The sequence below is a fragment of the Hypanus sabinus genome, chromosome 12, assembly GCF_030144855.1.
Source record: "Hypanus sabinus isolate sHypSab1 chromosome 12, sHypSab1.hap1, whole genome shotgun sequence".
NCBI lineage: Eukaryota > Metazoa > Chordata > Chondrichthyes > Myliobatiformes > Dasyatidae > Hypanus > Hypanus sabinus.
Window position 1 is genome coordinate 70,105,371 of NC_082717.1, and position 22,128 is coordinate 70,127,498.

Consider the following 22,128-nt stretch of genomic DNA (forward strand, 5'->3'; position numbering starts at 1 on the left):
GTAGAATTATTTGAATAGAAGAAGTTGATCTGCTCCTCCATAAATTTTATAAAGTCAGAGTCTTGCAACAAGGTAGAGTCAAATCACCATTGTCTGGCATTAGAAGCTGTATCCGTAAATTTCATAGAAAGTAATAATGGAGCATGATCAGAGATAGCTCTAATATCATAGTTACAACCGATTACCAATGGAATAAAACAAGAGTCTACAAAAAAATAATCCATTCTCGAATAAGAGTGATAAACATGTGAGAAAAAAGAAAACTCTTTGTCTTTAGGATGCCAGAATCTCCAAATATCAAAAACTCCACTATCAGTCAAAAAAGAGTTAATACAAGTGGCCGACTTATTAGGTAAAGTCTGAATAGATAAGGATTTATCCATCAGAGGATTTAAACAACAATTAAAGTCACCACCCAATATTAACTTATATTCGTTTAGATTGGGTAAAGAGGTAAATAAGGACTTAAAAAAGTCAGGACAATCCACATTTGGAGCATAAACATTAACCAAAGCAACCTTTTTATTACAAAGTAAACCCGTAATTAACAAAAATCTGCCATTCGGATCCGAAAAAATATCATGTTGAACAAATGAAATAGAGGAGTCAATAAAAATTGAAACTCCTTTTACTTTAGTATTCGAATTTGCGTGATACTGTTGACCCCGCCAAAATCTAAAAAAACGAAATTTGTCCTCCTTCCTCACATGAGTTTCTTGTACAAAAATGATATGAGCATTAAGTCTTTGGAATACTTTGAAAATCTTCTTTCGTTTAATTGGATGATTTAAACCATTAGTATTCCAAGACACAAAATTAATGGTCTGAGCCAAAATTCTAAAATCAACCCTTTGGTATAGAAAGGGTTAACCAACTTATAAACTCATGCACCCGGAAGAGGAACAAAAGTAATGAGAAGACCCGGAAGTGACGACAACACAGACATATTTGAAGTTCAAAAACAGCCCAAATAAAAAAACTAACACAAACTGATGCAAAAAAAATAGAATTAGAAAACAGACCATCCCCCCACCCCCCAAGAGAAAGAGAAAAAGCCAAAATATGACTTAAAAAGGGAAAAAGTAAGACTAATCCTACCCCCATGTCAGCTGAAGAACACTCCATATATAAAGGATATATATAAAAGATTCACCCCAACATTAAAAATTAAAATCGCTATAATAAAAACCATATTTCTAAGTATAGTTAGTTGTAAAAAAAATAAAAATATAATCACTAAAAAAAATTATAAATCGGGCTCTACCCCTGACAAAAAAAATATTTAAGCTATGATAAGCGATGCATTGTAGGAAAGAGACGAAAGAAAAAAAAATAACGCCATCTTAAGCAAAACCAAAAATCTTTTTCAAAAAACCACCATCTTAATCAAAGAAAAATTCACCTTCAAAGAATTAAAAATAAACCTTCTAAGGAACAAAGTTAATGGACAAGTATGTAGTTAAATGGTTAAAGTGTATAAGGCAAAACAATTAATATGACGAAAACACACTTCAACTTAAGTATAAAATATAGGATAAACCTACACCAATAACCAGATTTTAATTCAGGTTTAAGAGATCGAGAACCATCTTACACGATCAGAATCGTTCATTTATTAAAGACTGGTGTCTGTAGCAGTAGGGAAGTTCTCCTCCAGATATTTTCTCGCTTCTGAAGTTGAAATGAAAACCTGTCGTGGAGCATTCGACGGAGATATTCGAAGCTTCGCAGGATATAGGAGCGCAGGTTTCAGATTTTTTTCATAACATTCAGCCATCAACGGTTTAAAAAGAAGCCTTCTTTTTAAAAGGTCAGGGCTAAAGTCTTCGACCAGGCGGAAGCAAAATTCTTTGAATTTAATCATTCCTGCCCGACGAGCTGCTCTTATAAGTTGTTCTTTGTCATGTATATAATGGAACCGGACAATTACCACCGAAGGTTTGTCTGTAACACTCGGTGATCGACGCTGAATTCTATGTGCCCGATCCAATAAAGGGGGATTATTCGGGAAAATCGTCGGAAACACTTCTTTTAAAAGTTGAGCAAAATATTTCGAAGGGTCATCTTTTTCTATGCCGTCTGGAAGACCAAGTATACGTAAGTTCTGTCTTCTGGACTGATTCTCAAAATCGTCACTCTTGGCTTTAAGGGCTTCCATCAGCTTAATGGTCGAAATTAAATCCTGTTGCAGTTTTTCAATAGTCAAATCTCGCTTCCGAGCATCTTCTTGTAGAGACTCAATAAAAGCTTGTTGCTGTTTAATTACTAAATCCATCTTAACCATGTACTCTTGAAAAGCCTTTATATCTTCTTTAAAAAATTGTTGTAGTTCAGCAAATTTTTTATCCAAAACCTCCATAAACAATTCAAAAGTTAATTGAGTTTGTTGAGGCAGAGCCTGCTTCTTTCCGTTACCGTTCGGATTGCGTCTGGGATCCCGTCCCTTAGACCTGAGAGACATACTCTGGGACATAGTCCATCTGGTCCAGGTGACTTATCCACCTTAAGACCTTTCAGTTTGCCTAGCACATTTGCTTTGTAATAACAAGGGCACTTGCTCCTGCTCCAACACTCACAGGCTTCTGGCGCACTGCTAGTGTCTTCCACAGTGAAGAAAGATACAAAGTACCCATTAGGTTCATCAGCCATTTCTTTGTCCTCCATTACCCCAGCATCATTTTCCAGTGGTCCAATATCAACTCTCACCTCGCTTTTACTCTTTATATAACTGATAAAAAAAACATTAGGCATCATATTTTACATTATTTGCTAGTCTGCCCTCATATTTCACCTTTTCCCTTCTTATAGCTTCTTAGTTTCCTTTTGTTGGATGTCAAAAGCTTCCCAATTATCCAACTCCCCACTCACTTTTGTTATCTTATATACCCTTTCCTTGGCTTTTAGGCAGTCCATAACTTCTTTTGTCAGTCATGGTTGCTTACCCCTGCCATTTGAGAACTTCTTCCTCTGTGGAACATATCTATCCTGCGCCTTATGAACTATTCCCAGATACTTCAGCCATTTCTGCTCTGCCGTCATCCTTGTCAGTATCCTCCTCCAAACTACCTGAGCAAGCTCCTCTCCTACGCCTATGTAATTCCCTTTATTCCATTGGGATATTGATTCATGTGAGTTATGCTTCTCCCTCTCAAATTGCAGTATAAATTCAATTATATTATGATCACTACCTCCTAAGGGTTCCTTTAAGTTTTCCTCCCTATTAAGATCTTGTTTGTTACACAACACTCAATCTAAGTAGACTTTCCCTGAGTAGGCTCAAGCACAAGCTGCTCTATAAAACATCTCATAGGCATTCAACAAATTCCCTCTCTTGCGATCTGACACCAACCTGATTTTCCCAATCCCCTCACTGAAGTCCCTCAATACAGTTGTATCATTACCCTTATTACATGTCCTTTCCAGCTCCCTTTGCAATCTCAAACCCACATCTTGATTACTATTTGGAGGCCTATATATGATTCCCATAATGGTTTTCTTACCCTTGCAATTTCTTAACTCCACCCACAAAGATTCAACATTCTCTGACCCTATGTCACTTCTTTCTAAAGATGCAATTCTATCTCTTACCAACAGAGCCACACCAGTGCCTATTCCTTCCTGCCTATTCTTTCAATACAAAGTATATCCTTTGATGTTAAGCTCCCAACTATGTCCTTCTTTCAGCCACGACTCTGTGATGTCTACGATGTTGTAGCGAGCAATCTCTAATTGTGCCCCGAGTTTGTCGACCTTATTCCAAATGCTACTCGCATTTAAATACAGCACCTTCAGTCCTGCATTCTTTGCCCTTTTGAATTTTGCCTCTGTGGTACAATTTTACTCTTTACTCTGTCTGCATTTGTACCCAGTCATTGGCTTGTCCTTCCATACATTCATGTTACACCCATCATCTACTTGTAAACCTGCTGGCTCATCCTCAGCTCTATCATACTGGTTCCCATCTCCCTGTCATATTAATTTAAATCACTCCCAACAGCTCCAGTAATTCTGTCTGCAAGAATATTGGTCCCTCTTGGATTCAAGTACAACCTGTTCCTTTTGTACAGGCCCCACCTGCCCCAAAAGAGATGCCAATTTAATGGCAGTTCATCCATTGTTTATAAAACAGTAGGTCATCAAAGTATTAAGATTTATTTGCACTTTTTAGTTTGTACTTAAAACCATAAGACATAGGAGTGGAATGAGGCCATGTGGCCCATTTAGTCTGCTCCGGCCTTCAAACATGGCTGTTCCTTTTCTTCTATCTCCTCCTCAACCCTAGTTTCCAACCTTCCCCCCATAATCTTTGATGCCATGTCCAATCAAGAACCTATCAATCTCTATCTTAAATACACCAATGACCTGACCTCCACAGCTGCATGTGGCAACAAATTCCACAAATTCACCACCCTTTGGCTGAAGAAATTTCTCCGCATCTCTGTTTTGAAAGGGCGCCTCTCTATCCTGAGGCTGTGCCCTCTTGTCCTAGACTCCCCTAACATGGAAAACATCCTTTCCACATCCACTCTGTCCAGCCCTTTCAACATTTGAAAGGTTTCAATGAGATTTTCCCTCATCCTTCTAAATTCTAGCAAGTAAAGACACAGAACTATCAAACATTCCTCACATGATAACCCTTTCATTCCTGGAATCATCCTTGTGAATCATCCTCTCCAATGCCAGCACATCTTTTCTAAGATGAGGGGCCCAAAACTGTTCACAATACTCAGGGTGAAGCTTCACCAGTGCCTTATAAAGCCTCAGTATCACATCCTTGCTCTTGCATTCTAACCTCTTGAAATGAATGCTAACATGGCATTTGCCTTCCTCACCACCGACTCAACCAGCAGGTTAACCTTCAGGGTGTTCTGCACAAGGACTCCCAAGTCTCTCTGCATCTCAGATTCCTTGATTATCCCCCCCATGTAGAAAATAGTCCATACATTTATTTCTACTACTAAAGTGCATGAGCATGCATTTTCCAACATTGTATTTTATTTGCCATTTTCTTGCCATTCTCCTAATCTGCCTAAGTCCTTCTGCATCCTACCCATTTCTTCAACACTACGTGCCCCTCCACCAATCTTAGTATCGCCTGTAAACTTGGCAACAAAGCTATCTATTCTATCATCTTAAATCATTTATATACAGCATAATAAGAAGTGGTTCCAACACCGACTCCTGCTGAACACGACTGGTCACTGGCAGTCAACCAGAAAAGGATCCTTTTATTCCACTCACTACCACCTACCAATCAACCAATGTTCTAACTATATTAGTAACTTTCCCATAATACCATGGGCTCTTAACTTGGTAAGTAGTCTCATGTGTGGCACTTTGTCAAAGGCCTTCTGAAAATCCAAATATACAACATCCACTGCATTCCCTTTATCGATCCTACTTGTAATCTCCTCAAAGAATTCCAACAGGTTTATCAGGCAGGACTTTCCCTGAAGGAAACCATGCTGACTTTGTACTATCTTCTCCTGTGTCACCAAGCACTCTATCACCTCATCCTTCACAATTGTCTCTAACATCTTCCAAACCACAGTGGTCAGGCTAACTGGTCTATAATTTCCTTTCTGCTGCCTTCCTCCTTTCTTAAAGAGTGGAGTAACATTTGCAATTTTCCAGTCCGCTGGCAGCATGCCAGAGTCCAATGATTTTTTTGAAAGATCATTTCTAATGCCACCACAATCTCCAATGCTACCTCTTTCAAAACCCTAGAGTTCATCTGGTCTGGGTGATTATGTACCCTTAGGTATTTCAGCTTTTTGAGCACCTTCTGTCTTGTAACAGTAACTGCACCCACTTCTCTTCCTTCACACACTACAACATCAGGCATACTGCTAGTTTCTACAGAGAAGACTGACGCAAGATATTCATTTAGTTCAGTAGCCATTTCCTTGTCCACCGTTATTATTTCTTCTGCCTCATATTCTAGTGGTCCTATATCCACTCTCATTTCTCTTTTATTTTCAACATACTTGAAAAACTTTTACTGTCCACTTTGATATTATTTGCTAGCTTGCTATCATATTTCATCTTTTCCCTTCTAATGATATTTTTAGTTGTACTCTGTACATTTTTAAAAACTTCCCATCCTCTATCTCTCACTAATGTTTGCTTTGTTGTGTGCCCTTTCTTTTGCTTTTACAATAGCTTTGACTTCCCTCGTCAGCCGCGGTTGTACTATTTTACTATTTGAGTATTTCTTCATTTTTGAAATACACATGTCCAGCACCTTCCTCATTTTTCCCAGAAATGCATGCCACTGCTGCTCTGCTGAGATCCCTGCCAGCAGATCTTTCCAATTTACTTTGGCCAACTCCTCTCTCAAACCACTGTAATTTCTCTTACTCCACTGAAATACTGCTACATCAGACTTTACTTTCTCCCTATCAAATTTCAAGTTGGACACAATCATATTGTAATCATTGGTTCCTAAGGGTTCTTTTACCTTAAGCTCCCTAATCGCCTCTGGTTCATTACATAACACACAATCCAGTATAGCTGATCCTCGAGTGGGTTCAACAACAAACTGCTCTAAAAATTTATCTCTTAGGTATTCAACAAACTCACTGTCTTGAGATCCATTACCAACCTGATTTTTGCCAATCGACTTGCATGTTAAAATCTCCCATGACTACCATAACATTGCCCGTTTGACTTGCCTTTTCTATTTCCTGTTGTAACCTGTGGTCCACCTTCCAGCCACTGTTGGGCGGTCTGTATATAACTGCCATCAATGTCCTTTTACACTTGTAGTTTCTTAACTCAACCCACAAGGATTCAACATCTTCCGATCCTATGTCACATCTTTCTACTGATTTGATACCATTCTTTACCAGTAGAGCCACACCACCCCCTCTGCCTGTCATCCTAGCCCTCCAATACAACATGTAACCTTGGACAGCCCCCAACTACAACCATGATTCAGTGATGGCCACAACATCAGACCTGGCAATCTGTAATATTGCAACAAAATTATCCACCATATTTCTTATACCATGCACATTCAGATACAACACCCTGAGTACCGCATTTGCTATTCCTTCTGACTCTTCACCCCTAATGATTTGATACTCAGCCTGTTGAGTGCAACTAAATCCCATCAACTGCCTGCCCTTCCTGACAATCTGACTGCATGCTATCATTACTTTTTTTACCATCCATCGTTTCCTGAGTCCTTTCACTCCAGTTCCTATGCCCCTGCCAAGTTAATTTAAACCATTTCCAACAGCTCTAACAAACCTGCCTGCGAGAATATTGGTCCCCCTCAGGTTTAAGTACAACGCATCACTTTTGAACAGGTCATACCTCCTCCAGAAGTGATCCCAATTATCCAAGAACCTGAAGCCCTGCCCCCTGCACCAGCTTCTCAGCCACGCCTTTATCTGCCAAATCGTCCTGTTTCTACCCTCACTGGCACATGGCACTGGCAACAATCCAGAAATTACGACCCCGGAGGGCCTGCTTCTCAGCTTTCTACCTACCTCTCCAAATTCTCTTTTCAGGACCTCATTGCTTTTCCTATTGATACCAATATGTACCAAGACATCTGGCAGCTCCCACTCCCTCTCCAAAATGTTGTGAACACAATCTGAGACATCCCTGACCCTGGCACTAGGAGGCAACATACCATCCGGGTTTCCCATTCACATCCATAGAATCTCCTGTCTGTTCCCCTCACTATCGAGTCCATAGAACCATAGAACACTACAGCACAGTACAGGCCCTTCAGCCCTCCATGTTGTGCCGACCCATATAATCCTTAAAAAGTACTAAACACACTACCCTATAATCCTCCATTTTTCTTTCACCCATATCCCTTATTACTACTGTTCCCTTCTTCTCTCTCCTTCCCTCTGCACCACAGAACCATGCTCAGCGCCTGTAACCCAGTTGGCATGGCATTCTCCCAGGAGGTCATCCCCACAAAAGTATCCAAGCAGTATACTTGTTTTTGAGAGGAATCTTCGCAGGGGTGCTCTGCTCTCCCTGCCCATTTCCATTTCTCCTGACGGTCACCCAGCTACTCGCCTCCTGCAACTTCAGGGTGACTACTTCCCTGCAACTTTGATCAATTATATCCTCGCTCTCCTGTACAAGCCAAAGCAAATCCAGATGCTACTCCAGATCCCTAACACGATCTTCAAGGAGCTGCAGCTGGATCAGCATCACGCAAATGTATTTCCCCGGGAGCCTCTGGGTCTCCCAGCTCTCCAACATCCGACACAAAGAGCACACCACAGCCATTTAAATGGTACAGTACGACGGGGGGGGGGGGGGGGAAATGAAAAGGAAACCCTAACAGGTGCCTCTGGTGCCTTTTCCAAGCCAAAGCCTGTCGCTTCAACTCTCACTACTGGTCTACTCCCGACAATGGCCGCTTAATGTTCACTACTTTAGTGTTCTGAAACAGTTGTTGTGACCCCCTTCCTTATAGGTATTTCACCTGAAGTACCTATTGTAAAAAAATTCTAGTTCCAAATGATGACATGCTTCTGTCACGTAAATCAGTTAGTTGCATTCTCAGTTGTAGAGTTAGAACATTGAGGGTTCAAATCCCAACACAAAAAAATGGCTGGCATTCCAGTAAAGTACTCAAGCTAAACTGTTCTTACCTTTTAGGTAAGATATTAAACTTGCGCTCCATGTACTCACTCACATAGGCAGACAATATTTAACGGAAAAATTTTGCAAAAACAGTCTGTCTGCAACGTTTATCCTCTACCTGATCCTGTTAAAACAGACTATGTTGTCACTTGCACATCTTAATGGGTTCATACTGTGTACCTACATTACCAGCAGTTAACGTTTCAGATCAATGGCTTTTCAGCAAAATTCATTAATATCAACCATTAACTTTCATCTCAGATGCTGACTCACCTGCAGAGTATTTCCACAGGAAAATGCGGGAACAGAAGTTCAGTGAATATTTTTATGATAAATTCTACATGATGACATAAATATTCAAATATGTCATTTGGAAATGCATGCTGAATGGGAGCAGTCTATGAGAACAGGGGATGAAACAATACTGTATTTCATTGCAATTCTATCCAATTAAGGTAAATACCCACTGGGAAAGAGTTAATATTTCAAAACGATAAGACTGGCATAACAAACCTCCAAAGTTTCCTCTTCGGGTTTTGATCCAGGCAAGTTAAAGAATAACCACGCAGACAGGTGCTTGGGAAACACAATGAGTCGTGAGGAGTGCAGCTGCCAACAGCTTCAACTACCTTAGAAAACAGACCTTTAGAAAGCCATCTTCCCCCTACAATCTCTGAATCCAACACTCCCTGCTAGTCTTTGACCTCTTCTCATTCACCCATCCACAATCCCATCTTCACCCCACACTGTCTTCCCTCCACTTTGTCTCAGAACACAACAACATCCTTCTCCCAAAATGGCCAAACATTGGCTGAGTGATAGAGAATGAAAAAATAAATATTATATATTTTTATAAATATATAATATAAATTTTATATACAAGATGAGCCACTGATTCCTGCAGGACCATGGCATTCACTGGATTCCCAGTTGTGGCTAGTACACCCTGCTCTGTCACTCTCTCCTGCAAACATTAGGAACACTGAATTTGCCCTAATTATGATCACAGTTATAAAATGGCATTAATAAAAAAATGTTTCAAGATCTCTGCAGTTTAACAAGTCTCTGTCTCTCTCTAGTGGCATTAACTGAATACTGCAGTCAATCAGAGATTGACAGTAAATTTGAAGGGCTCACATTTTAAATGTTACTTGGAGGGCAAGAAAAGAATTCTCCAAAATCCTGGATTTTTCATTGACTATCCTTCAAGTATCATGTAACCTGATCTTTCTCATGCCCTGGCACAGATCATACTCCTAAAACACCTTCACAAACAAAATCTAAATTCTTTTCATTCATCTCATTGAAATTCACAGAAAATTATTCCTTGCAAAATGCCTGCAACTTACCTAATTATGAAGCATTTCATTACATCACCAAAGCATACTAAAGCGTTATATAGTTACCTTGCTTTCAAAGTTAAGAAAAAATCCTTACCGAAGGACAATGTTCAGTTGTTGATTTTCTTTCAACTGTTGTTCTTCAAGCTGTCACTGCCTCAACTTCAGATTTCGCATCTGCTCCAGTTCAATTTCACATCCTCCAGCCATCTCAATGAAGCACAATCCCCATTCATTCTACTTATCGTTGGCTTCCATTTCAAAGATTCACAGAGACAACATGGCCCCAATTGTGACACAATGATATAAGACCATGAGCACATATTATAGGAAACATACTAAGATGGATTGAAGCTTGGCTCACTGGCAGGAGACAAAGAGTGGAAATAAAGGGGGCTTTTTCTGGTTCGCTGCTGGTGACTAGTGATGCTCCACAGGGATCAATGTTGAGACCAATTCTTTTTATGTCGTATGTCCATGATTTGGATGAAAGAATTGATGGCTTTGAGACCAAGTTTGCAGAAATAGGTGAGGGGGGTAGATAAAGGAAGCAAGGAATCTGCAAAAGGATTTAGATTAGGAGAATGAGCAAAGGTGGCGTAGATGAAACACAGTGTAAGGAAGAGTATGATCATGCACTTTGGTAGAAGAAATATAGGTGTAGACTATTTTCTAAATGAGGAGAAAATTCAGAAAACAGTAATGCAAAGAAACTTGGAAGTCCTTGTACATTGTTCCTAAAGATTAACTTGCAGGTTGATTCAGTAAAAGGAAGGGAAATGCAATATTAGCATTCATTTCAAGGAAAAGAATATAAAAGCAACGATGTAATGCTGAGACTTTATAAGGCTTTGATCAGACCATACTTAGAGTATTGTAAGCAGTTTTGGAATACTTATCTAACAAAGTATTTGCATTGTTGAGGGTCCAGCGGTTTGATGGCTCTGGGCCTGTACTCGCTGGAGTATAGAAGAATGAGGGGTGACCTCATTGAAACCTATCGAATATTGAAAGGCCTTGACAGAGTGGATATGGAGAGGATTTTTCCTATGGTGAGAGAGTCTAGGACCTAGGATACAGCCTCAGAATAAAGGGGTTTTCTTTTTAGAATGGAGGTGAGGAGGAATTTTTTTTTTTAGCCAGAGAGTGGTGAAATTTGGCTCCTATATCTAATGGTCTTATATTGAATCATGCAGATGTACAGCACAAGTGAGGGCCCATTGGCTCAACTAATCCATATCTATATGCACTAATCCCAGTTGCCCACATTAAGGCCTTGTCCCTCTACTCCAGAGGTTCCCAATTTAGCGTCCACAGACCCTTGGGTAATGGTAGGGGTCCCATGGCATAGAAAAGTTAGGGAACTGCCACTCTACTCCTTTCCTATCACGTACCTGTCAAAACATCCTTTAAATGTTGTAATTCTATCATCCTCTACCACTTCCTCTGACAGCTCATTCCTGATAATAGCCATTCTCTATGTGAAAATCTTGCCCCTCCGATCTCCTTTACATTTTTCCCTTCACAATTCCGTCCAGGTTTAGACATCCCTGCCCTGGGGAAATTATCTCTCTTATCCATGGTCCTCATAATTTAATAAACCTCTGTGAGCCAGCAGTCAGCCTTCTACATTCCAGTGAAAATAAACTCAGCTGTTCCGATCTCCTTATAATTAAATTCTCCATTCCAAACCACATAATGGTGAATGACTGCTGTGACTACATCCGTCTTGTAGTGTACCAACCAGAATTGTACACAGTACTGCAAGTGCAGCCTGACCAATGTTTTGTTTGGCTACAGTGCAACATCCCAATGTTCACACTAAATGCCTCAGCCTACAAAGAATAGCATGTTGATCCCTTATTCACTGTCCCATTCACCTGTATTACCATTTTTTTAAATCTATTAAATTGCATCCCAAGGTCCATCCTTGTACATCAACATTCCTGAAGTCTCTACTATTTACTGTAAATGTCCTGTTAGCATTTGATGTCACAAAATGTATTGCGTCCTACTTGCCTGTGTTACGAACCCCATAACTGGGTCACTTACCAGCAAAAATAGAGAGGTCAGTTGAAGTCTGATGGTACTATTTTTAACAGTATTTATTAGTAAAAATAAACAAAAATAATATCAATGCAAACTTACAGATAATATATGTCATTAGTACTAAATCTAAAAGTGTGGGTATAATAATAATCAATAAGAAATAGCTCTATCGTTGTCTAGGGGATAAATGTATTGTCCGATGGAAATATAAAAGTCACTCAGTTCATTCAGGCTGCAGCCTTCGTTGGAGTTGAGAGAGCGATTTTGAGAAACTTGCCAATTCCTTTTATGATTTCGATCCGTCAGCAGTTCCGTTGGTGTGGCCGTTCACTTGTGGCCTCTCCTTTAGCTAAAGCCGTTCTTCCGTGATGAGGCCGCCAATACCAGGAAAGGGAAGGACGCACACGAGCCCCCCACCTGCTGTCGCTATTAAACGCTGTCACGGGATTTCTAGCGTTTCTCCTGGTGCGTCTAAAGGGGTTGTTCCCCAGACCCTCTTTTATCCTTACTCACGGGGTCTCAGATGTCATTCAGGTTGAGATGATGCAATCCCTCAACCAGCCCACTCTGGTCGTCCCCTGAGGGCTTCAATGAATAGTACAGTACTCAATACACAATTCCATCTCCAAGAGACAATAGCCTTTATCAGGGGTTTTTGTTTCGCTGAGGCCAGGACACATTCCAAACCTTGAGGATCCTGTGTGTCTCTCTCTCGTTTCCTGGATCCCAGACCCGAATTAATAGCAATCTTGCGATTCTCAAAAAGGAGGGGCGACTTTGTACCCTTGTACTCAGAGTTGTGGCACATTCGTAACACCTGCATTACATTAAATCTGTTGCTAGTCTGCTCAACTTTCTAACTGATCTATGTCTCTCTGTAACCTGTCAGAACCTTCTTCACTGTTACTCCACCAGATTTTGTGTCATCATCAAACATACTAATCAGCCCATGTAAGTTCTCATCTTCATCAGTTATGTATGTAATAAACAAGAATGGTCCTGGAACCCATCCCTGGGATACAACACTGGTTACATACTTCCAGTCAGTAAAACTCCTTTCAACCATTACACTCAGCTTCCTATCCTCAAGCCAATTTAGAACCCAATTTACCAATGCAACTTAAATCCCAATTGCCTTATGTTTCCAGACTAGCCTATCATGTAGCACTTTGTCAAAAGCCTTGCTAAAGTCCAAATAAATGCCATCTGCTGGGCTGCCTGCATCAATTTTCTTAGCTACCTATTTAAAACCAGTATGTGATAAAAGATTTCTCCAGCACAAACTACATCAACTTCTCCTAACCAGTACTTGCCTTTCACAGTAAACGTAAATCCTGTGTCTTAGGATATTTTTCCAATAATTTTCCAACCATTGATGCAAAGCTTACCAGCCTGTACTTTCCTCACCTGTACTTCCTTTTGATTAAGGGAACAATATTAGCCATCCTCCGGTCTTCTGATACCTCACCTGTATCTAATGAAGATGCAGTAGTCTTTGTCAGAGCCCCAGAAATCTGCTCCCTTGCTTCCCATTGCATGTTGGAATATATCCCATCAGTCTCTAAGAACCTACCCATCTCAATATCTGGCAATTATCTCTAACAATACGTTCCAGGGTATCAGTATACCCCTTCCATAACTCTCCATCTTCTACATCCTTCTCTCTGATAGATGCCAATGAGAAGAATTCACTTAGAATCCTGTTGATACCACCTGGCTCCACACGTGAAGTCCACTTTTAGTCCCCAAAGGGGACCTGCTGTTTTCCTAAAAACCCACTTGCTTCTAAAGTAGTTATAAACAGCTTCGGAATTCTCCTTAATCCTGCCTCCCAAGACTATTTCATATCCTCCTTTTGTCCTCCTAATTACTTCCTTAAATTCTCTTTAACATCCCCAATAAACCCCAAAGGACTTATTTAGTAACAAATACCCATACCTGACATTTGCTTCCTTCCTACTTCTGATCAAACCATGTTCCCTAATCTCACCAAGTTTGGAACCTTACCCTAATCTTATCAATGGGTCTCTTACTTGTCTGATCAGAGTTAGTTTTTAGTACAAGACGACCACAACTATTTTGCTTTTTCTTTGTTCTCTCCCTTCCTTGTAGGTAACATTAATCCAGGTTAATGTTATTTCAATGCTATGAACACTTAATAAAACAGCTAGAAGCACAAGATTCACATCTCATTCTTGCATCACAGCTTGGAATGGAAACATCAATGCCGTTGAACAATAAAACCTACAAAAAAACATTGGATACAGCCCAGTCCATCACAGTTAAAGTCCTCCCCATCACTGAGCACATCTACATGGAGTGCTATCAAAGGAAAGCAGCATCCATCATCAAGTACCCCCATCATCAAACCCATGCTCTCTTCTCAATGCTGCCAGGAAAGACGGACAGGAGCCTCGGGACCCACACCACCAGGTTCTGGGACTATTATTACCCCTCAACCACAGGCTCTTGAATCAGAAGAGATAACTTTACTGAATTTCATTTGCCCCATCACAGAATTGCTTATAGAACAGGGTAGTATATGGAGAGATATGTGTAATTTCATAATAAATTTACTTTGAACATTGAAATTTGACTTCCAAAAAGATTTCTGGATCATTTCATCTCTAGATCCAACAAGGTCGAGTACAGCCCCTTCTTGAGTATCACTCTGGGCTTAGCCTATAAAAATGCCATTCCCTTTTCTCAGTTCCTTTGCCTCCATCTCATCTGTTCCCAAGGTGCATCTTTCCTTTCCAGGACATCAGGAATGATCTCCTTCTTCAATGAACAGGGCTTCCCTTCCTCCACCATCAATGCTGCCGTCACAAACATCTCCTTCATTTCTTGAACATTTGTGCTCACCCCAACTTCTCACCACCTTAATGATAGAGTTGCTCTTGTCCCTCCATACCACCCCATAAGCCTCACAACTTCTGCCATATCCAAAGGGATCCTACCACCAAACATATCTTTATCTCCACCCCCCCTCCACTTTCTGAAGGGATCGCACCCTCCATCATTCCCTTGTCCATTCATCCCTCCCCACTAATCGGCACTCGTCCCTGCAAGCAGCTAAGTCGCTTCCCCTCTTCCCTCATCTCCATTCAGGGCCCCAATCAGTCCGTCAAGGTGAGGCAACACTTCACCTGTAAATCTGCTGGGGTTGCCTATTGTGTGCAGTGCTCCCGATGTGGCCTCCTCTATGTTGGTGAGACCTGTTGTAAACTGGGGGACCACTTTGTGAAACACCTCTGCTCCATCTGCCAAAAGTGGAACTTCCCGGCGGCCAATATTTTAATTCTGGTTCACATTCCCATTCCGACATGTTGATCCCCGGCCTCCTCTTACGCCAAGATGATGCCACGCACCCTCAGGGTGGAAGAGCAGCACCTTTATATCTGGTCTGGGTAGCCTCCAAAGTGATGGCATGAATATTGATTTCTCCTTACAGTAAATAAAAATTTCCCTCCCCCTCCCCTCTTCTTCTATTCCCCTTTCTGTCCTCTTATCTCTTCTTACTTGCCTATCACCTTCCCCTGGGTCACCTCCTCCTTCCCTATGATCCACTCTCCTCTGCTATCAGATTCTTTCCTCTCCAGCCCTCTACCTTTCCTACCTACCTGGCTTCACCTATCTCCTTCAAGCTATCCTCATTCCCCTTCCATCACCTTTTCACTCTAGTGTCTTCTCCCTTCCTTTTCAGTCCTGAAGAAGGATCCTGACCTGAAACATCAGCTGTTTATTCATTTCCATAGATGCTGCCTGACCTGCTGTGTTCCTCCAGCATTTTGTGTGTGTTGCTTTGGATTTTCAACATCTACAGAACTTCTCATGTTTATGATATGTTATAAAAATCTTTCTTTAATGTATTTTACAAATTCAACTCCAACTAAACCCTATACACTAAAGCACTCGCAATCGATACTGGGGATGCTAAAATCCCTCACAACCACAAGCTCCTCCTCCACAATCACCATCAAAACAGCTGCACCACAATTCTGTGTGCTTAGTCCCCTGCTCTTATCACTTCATACATATGACTGTGTGGCTAAGTACAACTCCAATGCCATAGTTGAGTCTGACCAAATCAAAGGTGGTGATGAATCAGTATATAGGAGGAGGATATAAAATCTGGTTGAATGGTGCTAGAAGAACAACCTCTCACTCAACATCAGCAAAATCAAAGTGTTGATTATTGACAACAGAAGGAAGAAATCAGAGGTTCATGAGCCAATGCTCATTAGGGGATGGAAGCTGGATAGGGCCCATAACTTTATTTTCCTTGCTGTTAACATATCAGATGATCTTCCTTGGACAAGTATCATCACAATGAAAACAGAACAATGCCTCTATCTTCTTATAAGTTTGCATAGATTCAGCATGTAAGCTTTGACAAGCTTCTATAGATATGCAGCTGATAGCATCCTGACAGGTTGCATCATGGGATGGAAACATTGAGGAGGCACAGAAGCCTCAGGTCCCATGCCACCAGGTTCTGGAACAGTTCAGGAACTACAACCATCAGGCTCCTGAATCAATGTGGATATCTTCACTCACCTCAATGCTGAACCAACTCCACAACCTATTGACTCATTTTCAAGAACTCTACAACTCAAGTTCTGAACGTTATTTATTAACTTTTGTATTACATTTATGATTTGTCTTTTTGGTTGTTTGTCTTATAGTTTTTCAAAAATTTTATTGCATTTCTGTATTTTCATGTAAATGCAAGAAAATGAATCTCAAGGTAGTATCTGGTGACAGATGCATACTTCGATAATAAATCTACATTGCACTTTGAATCCCATTTTTCCCCTACAGCAATTTGCCTACATAGCTTTTCCTCTGACTCCCACTGACTATTGAGGTCATAGTATAACTTCAAAGTGAAGGGTACTTCCTATTTCTAAGTTCTACCCATCTGGCCTCATAGGTTGATCCTTCCTAAGTACTGCTGTAATGCTCTACCTGATCAACAGTACAACACCCTTTTGTACATCTCCCTATTACGTCTGGAACTGCAATACCCTGGAGCATGGAGTTGCCAGTCCTGCCCATTCCTCAACCATATTTGAATGGCTGCAACAATATCATTGTCCCATATGCAGACCCCTGCTTTCAGATCATCTGCCTTATCTGCTCCCTATATAACCAAAATGTGAGGATAATAGTGTCCTACTATTAAAGGATTTAAATTATTTTAATTCATAAATCAACTTGGAGATTTGTGAAGAAGTTTGGCATCTGATTTTTTTTAATATAGGAATTCTCCCCTTTCTGGAGTTTTTCTCTACAATAAGGTCAGCAAAAAGAATGCTTGACTAGAAACCAATAAAAATCTTTTACAAGATATGATAAAAGATATGATTCCATCCATAAAAAAACAGTAATAGCTGTGTTAATTTCTCTCTGTCTGTTAGTATAAGACTTTGAGTTGTTCATGTGACTGGATTTGTTCAAACATTAAAACCACATTCTGAAGGTCAGATCTGAATTAAAGTGAGGAGGATTTTAAAGGCCAATAGATTTCAGTTGGTTCCAATTAATTAATATTAAAGGCCAAAAAAAATGCTTAGTGACCAGTCTCTCCTGCAATGTTTCAAGGGAGATCTCATGCACAAGCAGGTAAGTACCATGTTGAATATAAATTTTTAAATGAATGATTCATTATTGTGTAATATTTTATTACAGGAAGGTCTGATCTCACAAGTAATTTAATGCATTGATACAAATTGTTTTGAAATTAAATATCATCTTGTCTTTTTTTTCCATTACAGTTGAATGCAAGTAAGGGAATACTTTTCACCTCATGATACTAATGAACCATGAGAACATAGAGTAAAAACTGTAGGTTTCTAATACAAGGCAAAAACATTCCACTTCCACCACTAGTCATCTGAGTGAATATCAATGATGGGTGCAAAGGCTTGACGCAGATTCTGCCAGCTACATCTCAATGCTAACCCCAAGTCTGATGGTTCTCTGCCTGTCTTGTCTGTCCACCTTGTTAGCAAGCCAGCCAAAATATGACCAGGGCTAAATTTTAGCCCTTAGGTTGGTACTTACGAAGCGTTGATTTTCCACTGGAGTTTTGGCTCGGCTAAAGCTTAGCCTTCGAAAAAGAGGTGGTATGGCAGCAATGTGGTTGAACCGAGGAGGAGATCCTTTCTGAAAGACAGAATTGCCAAAAGTTTTGTATATTTATTATTAAAATATGATAATTATTTCAATACTTTACAGCTCAGGGAAACCTATCAGTTTGATTCAGAATACAAGATATTCAAAATTCAAGCATATCCAAAGATAGGTACATACTGTTCTCAAGGAATCCATCATATTTCCTTACTGGTTCAGACATAAAGATTTGTTTAATAAAACCCAGAAGTCTTATATCCTTTTTACAACCACAAAATTTAAACTGAATTTCATGCAACATGTAGAGTGTGGAAAAAACCTGGGAAGAATAATCCTCTATTTCAGTACTTTTCTAATTTAAGTATTTAGTCAATTCTCCTTGAAAAGTTTTCATTGACTGAGTTTCAGCTGTTCTTTCTGGTAGGTCTTTCAATTCCTCAGATACTTCTATGGTAAATAAGATTTCTCCCACCTTTTCCCTCTATTGGTCTTGGCATTTTTCACTTACCAGTAGACTAGTTATAACTCAAACAAAATGTTTCAGAAAGTGATCAACTAAATGTATCAAAATTGTGATAATCTAAAGACTCTCAGTCCTGATATTACTGAAGGATCATCATCAAATCTTTACCAAAATTGCTGCTCTACAATTTACAAGCTGAGAATCAGTGGCATAGTGTATGAAAACAGAACAGGCTTGGGTACGGTCAGAGTTCCACTGCACCTTTGTTCAAGATTCATTTACCAGAATTCCCATTGAAAAACAAAAAATGGCATTCAATTCGTCCATCCACATACATGGAGGGACTACTAAAGAGATTCACTACAATGATTCCCAAACTCACTTTCCAGCCATTGGATTATAGCTTCACAGATAGTCCATTTGAAGTGGTCATTAATAAAAGTTTCTGTTTTTGCCACGCTTTCAAGCGTTGCTTCCAGGCTCATCTCCTCTCTAAACCTTCTGATATTTTTGTTATGTTTACACTCTTGTTACTCCCCACAAAATTGAAAATCCATATCCATTCTGCAATGCCTTTATAATTCCTTAAATATCAATTTAATTTCTCTTTAGTATCTTCTTGTTAATAACCCCAGATTAGCTGATCTGTCCTCACTGCTAAAACCCTGGAAATATATTTATAAATCTTCTTTCCACCCTCTCTAAAACAATCATATTTTATGTACATTAATAGATGTTATACAGGCTGGTCAACAATTCTAGGGAAAGGGTAGGAAGTTGAGTTCAGTAAGAGATCAGATCAATAGTAATCATAGTGATTGGTGCACAAACTTGAAGAGCCATCTGGTTTTCTCTTTCCAATAGGAGGTGGAGTGGAGATTAGTCTCTACCAAAGGAAGTGTAAAGCACTGCTTCCTTCCACTAGCCTGCTCATCAGTCTTCAGCAAGGTGTAGCACCTGCTTAACACCCCCCCCCCCCCAGCCTGATCAGGGTCACATGAAGCCATGGAAGCAGGTGGTGGGTGGTCATCTGAGCAGCTGATGCATATCACCAGTCCTGGTTATGCGACCACTGATGCCAGGCAGACAATCTCTGAAGAGTATTGAAAGTGGTTGGGATTACCCATCTTGTTAAGACCCTGCCCAGAAGGTAGTAATGGAAAACCACTTCTGCAGAAAAATTTGCCGAGAATAACCTTGTTCATGAGAACATGATCGTCCACATCACACGACGTGGCATATAATGATGATGATGTCCTCAAGCTGCCCATGTAGAAAAGGGAGGAGAAAGCTAACAAAGCAGAAGAAAAATTAATTATGAGAGGAAAAATGGATACACTCTCAATGTGCAATCCTTTGTATCCTTGACTCTGCTCTGACCTTATGAGATTGTTGTCCAATACTGTATCTGCCATTTCTGTTACTCAGAACATGTCAATCACTTAAGAAGACTAATTCTTCACCATTCCTGAATAGTACTTGCATTTGGTACAAGAACAAAGCCATTGAAGCACCAAGTCATTGAAAGCAACATACGAGGAAAGGGCATTGGAAAGGAATTACAGACTGTAAAATATCATCCTTCTGATGTTTGTATTTTTATTGTTAAAAACACTGCCGAGTTCAACAGCATTGCTGAGATCTATCCACGTTTAGGGCAAAAATCATAGTGTGAGAAAACCCACACTGGTGTGGCAGCTGCTGGCTATACTCCCCCCTTGTTTCAGCTAGAAGAGTTACTTATAATGTGCTTCCAGTGGAGAACCATTAAAGTACTGTACCCATGATATGAGTACCTTGGCACCTAAATGGCGAAAATATCATCCGTTAGCTTTTGCACACTCTGTCAAATGTGTAAGACTTTTGAATAGACCACCGAGTTCTGTAGTTGCTTGTCATCAGCAGTCTTCCTCTAAGTAGACAAAAAAGCAACAGAGCACTCATCATGCATTCCTAATTGTAATGTTGGTGTTCAACAAGGGTGATGAATTGTATCACTAATATCTAACTTAAGGCAGCGTGGGGGAAAAAATGTGGTGTCATAGATGACCAGGAATTGCCCAGGCCATTCTTTCAATGGGTGTGATTTCCTCTGGGAATGATTTCTCGTGTGAGTAAAATCAGTTCTATCCATGCATTGCACATGAAAAACAGATGCCAGCAGATCCTATTTCGTGACTCACATTTATTTTCCTACATTTCTCCTCCAAAACATGCATGAAGTTTGGCAAAGATTTGGACCAAATCAAAGATCCATTCACATCCAAGCTAATACGCATATGTTTCTGTCACACACTGAATGGAAAGCAATGTGCAATAAGATAGAAGCCTTCAAGCAGTTCAGTAACCTTGTGAATTACATAATTGTTCCCAGATGAATGCAAAAATAGCAACATCATTTTGGTGCAAATGGATGACAAAAACAAGATCACGGAGACAAAAGTGCTTTCATTATTTTGCAAATCCACCCATGTTTTAATACTAGATTCGAGCCATATGTGCTAACTATATTGCTTCAGGCAAGTATGGACATGTTCGTTGCTTCTACTCTGATAACCGGTCACAAGGAACAACTCAAGGGTGGGAGAGTTCATAGTTGCACAATTGCAAAGAATTGCAAATGCAAGGTAAATCATCTCAAATCATCTAGCAAGCAAAGTCATCCAGTTCACTAATGGCTGGGTGTCTTATTTGCTTTTTTTTAAAAAAAACAACTTACTCCGGTAACAGGGCTGCTCTCAGAGTTTGATTATGATGTGCTGCTTACCAATCCAAAAAGCTCTGGTTTTTTGCAGCTAAAATTTAGCACTTGTAGATAGAATACAACTGCTGGACCTTTCACATTATGGGTCAGATGGCGAATGCAAGTAACAGTGTGGAAACGATGCTCACATTTGCTATGCATAAATACGATGGCAGCATTTGTCAGGGAGCAGTTGTCCCTGAATTGTGAATTGTCGTGGCTTTATGAATTATTTCTACTTTCCATCTTTGTCCTTATTTATGTAATCTTCCCATTGCATTGCTGCCTTTTCACATGGATTACCCTTAAACTAATTTCAATAATTTGTCCAGAAGTAAATAGTCCAAGTTCCTTTCTAAAAACAAGAAATACTGAGACTAAAAAAAACAACTTTCATTAACCTTAAGTATAGTGTTTCAAATCACTTTAACATTTAAGTGTGAATCTTTGAAGCTTGTCATTATTTAATGCAGGAAATGCAACAATTACTTCCACTCAATCAGTTCCGTCAAAACAAGAATGTGTGATGTTATTTGAAAAGCAGCTTGGCTCCTTGTTCAACATCTCACCTGAAAGATACAACTCTAACAATACAACATTCCCTCAGCATTGCATTAGAACATGATGAACTAGCATTCAAGTTCCTGTAGCGAGAATTCAAAGTACAAAATTACTACCTGAGACATATTTAGCAATGTAATGATTGTCAATTAACTTTACGCTGTATTTAACATTATGCTGAATCTCATAAAATGTTGACAGGTTAAAGCATACTT

The 22,128-nt window shown here is 39.9% G+C and overlaps 1 protein-coding gene across 8 annotated transcripts in view; it reads right to left on the reverse strand.

Annotated features, from left to right (window-relative positions):
* LOC132402996 (uncharacterized) overlaps positions 1–22,128 on the reverse strand; it is a 276,911-nt gene that overhangs the window by 223,698 nt on the left and 31,085 nt on the right. For all 8 annotated transcript variants that reach the window (XM_059986192.1, XM_059986188.1, XM_059986187.1 and 5 more), the window contains one exon: positions 18,078–18,179. Coding sequence is in view for 7 of the 8 variants with exons in the window: in XM_059986188.1 (XP_059842171.1) it covers positions 18,078–18,179 (102 nt within the window). In the remaining variant the exon portion in view is untranslated. The remainder of the gene's footprint in view (positions 1–18,077; positions 18,180–22,128) is intronic.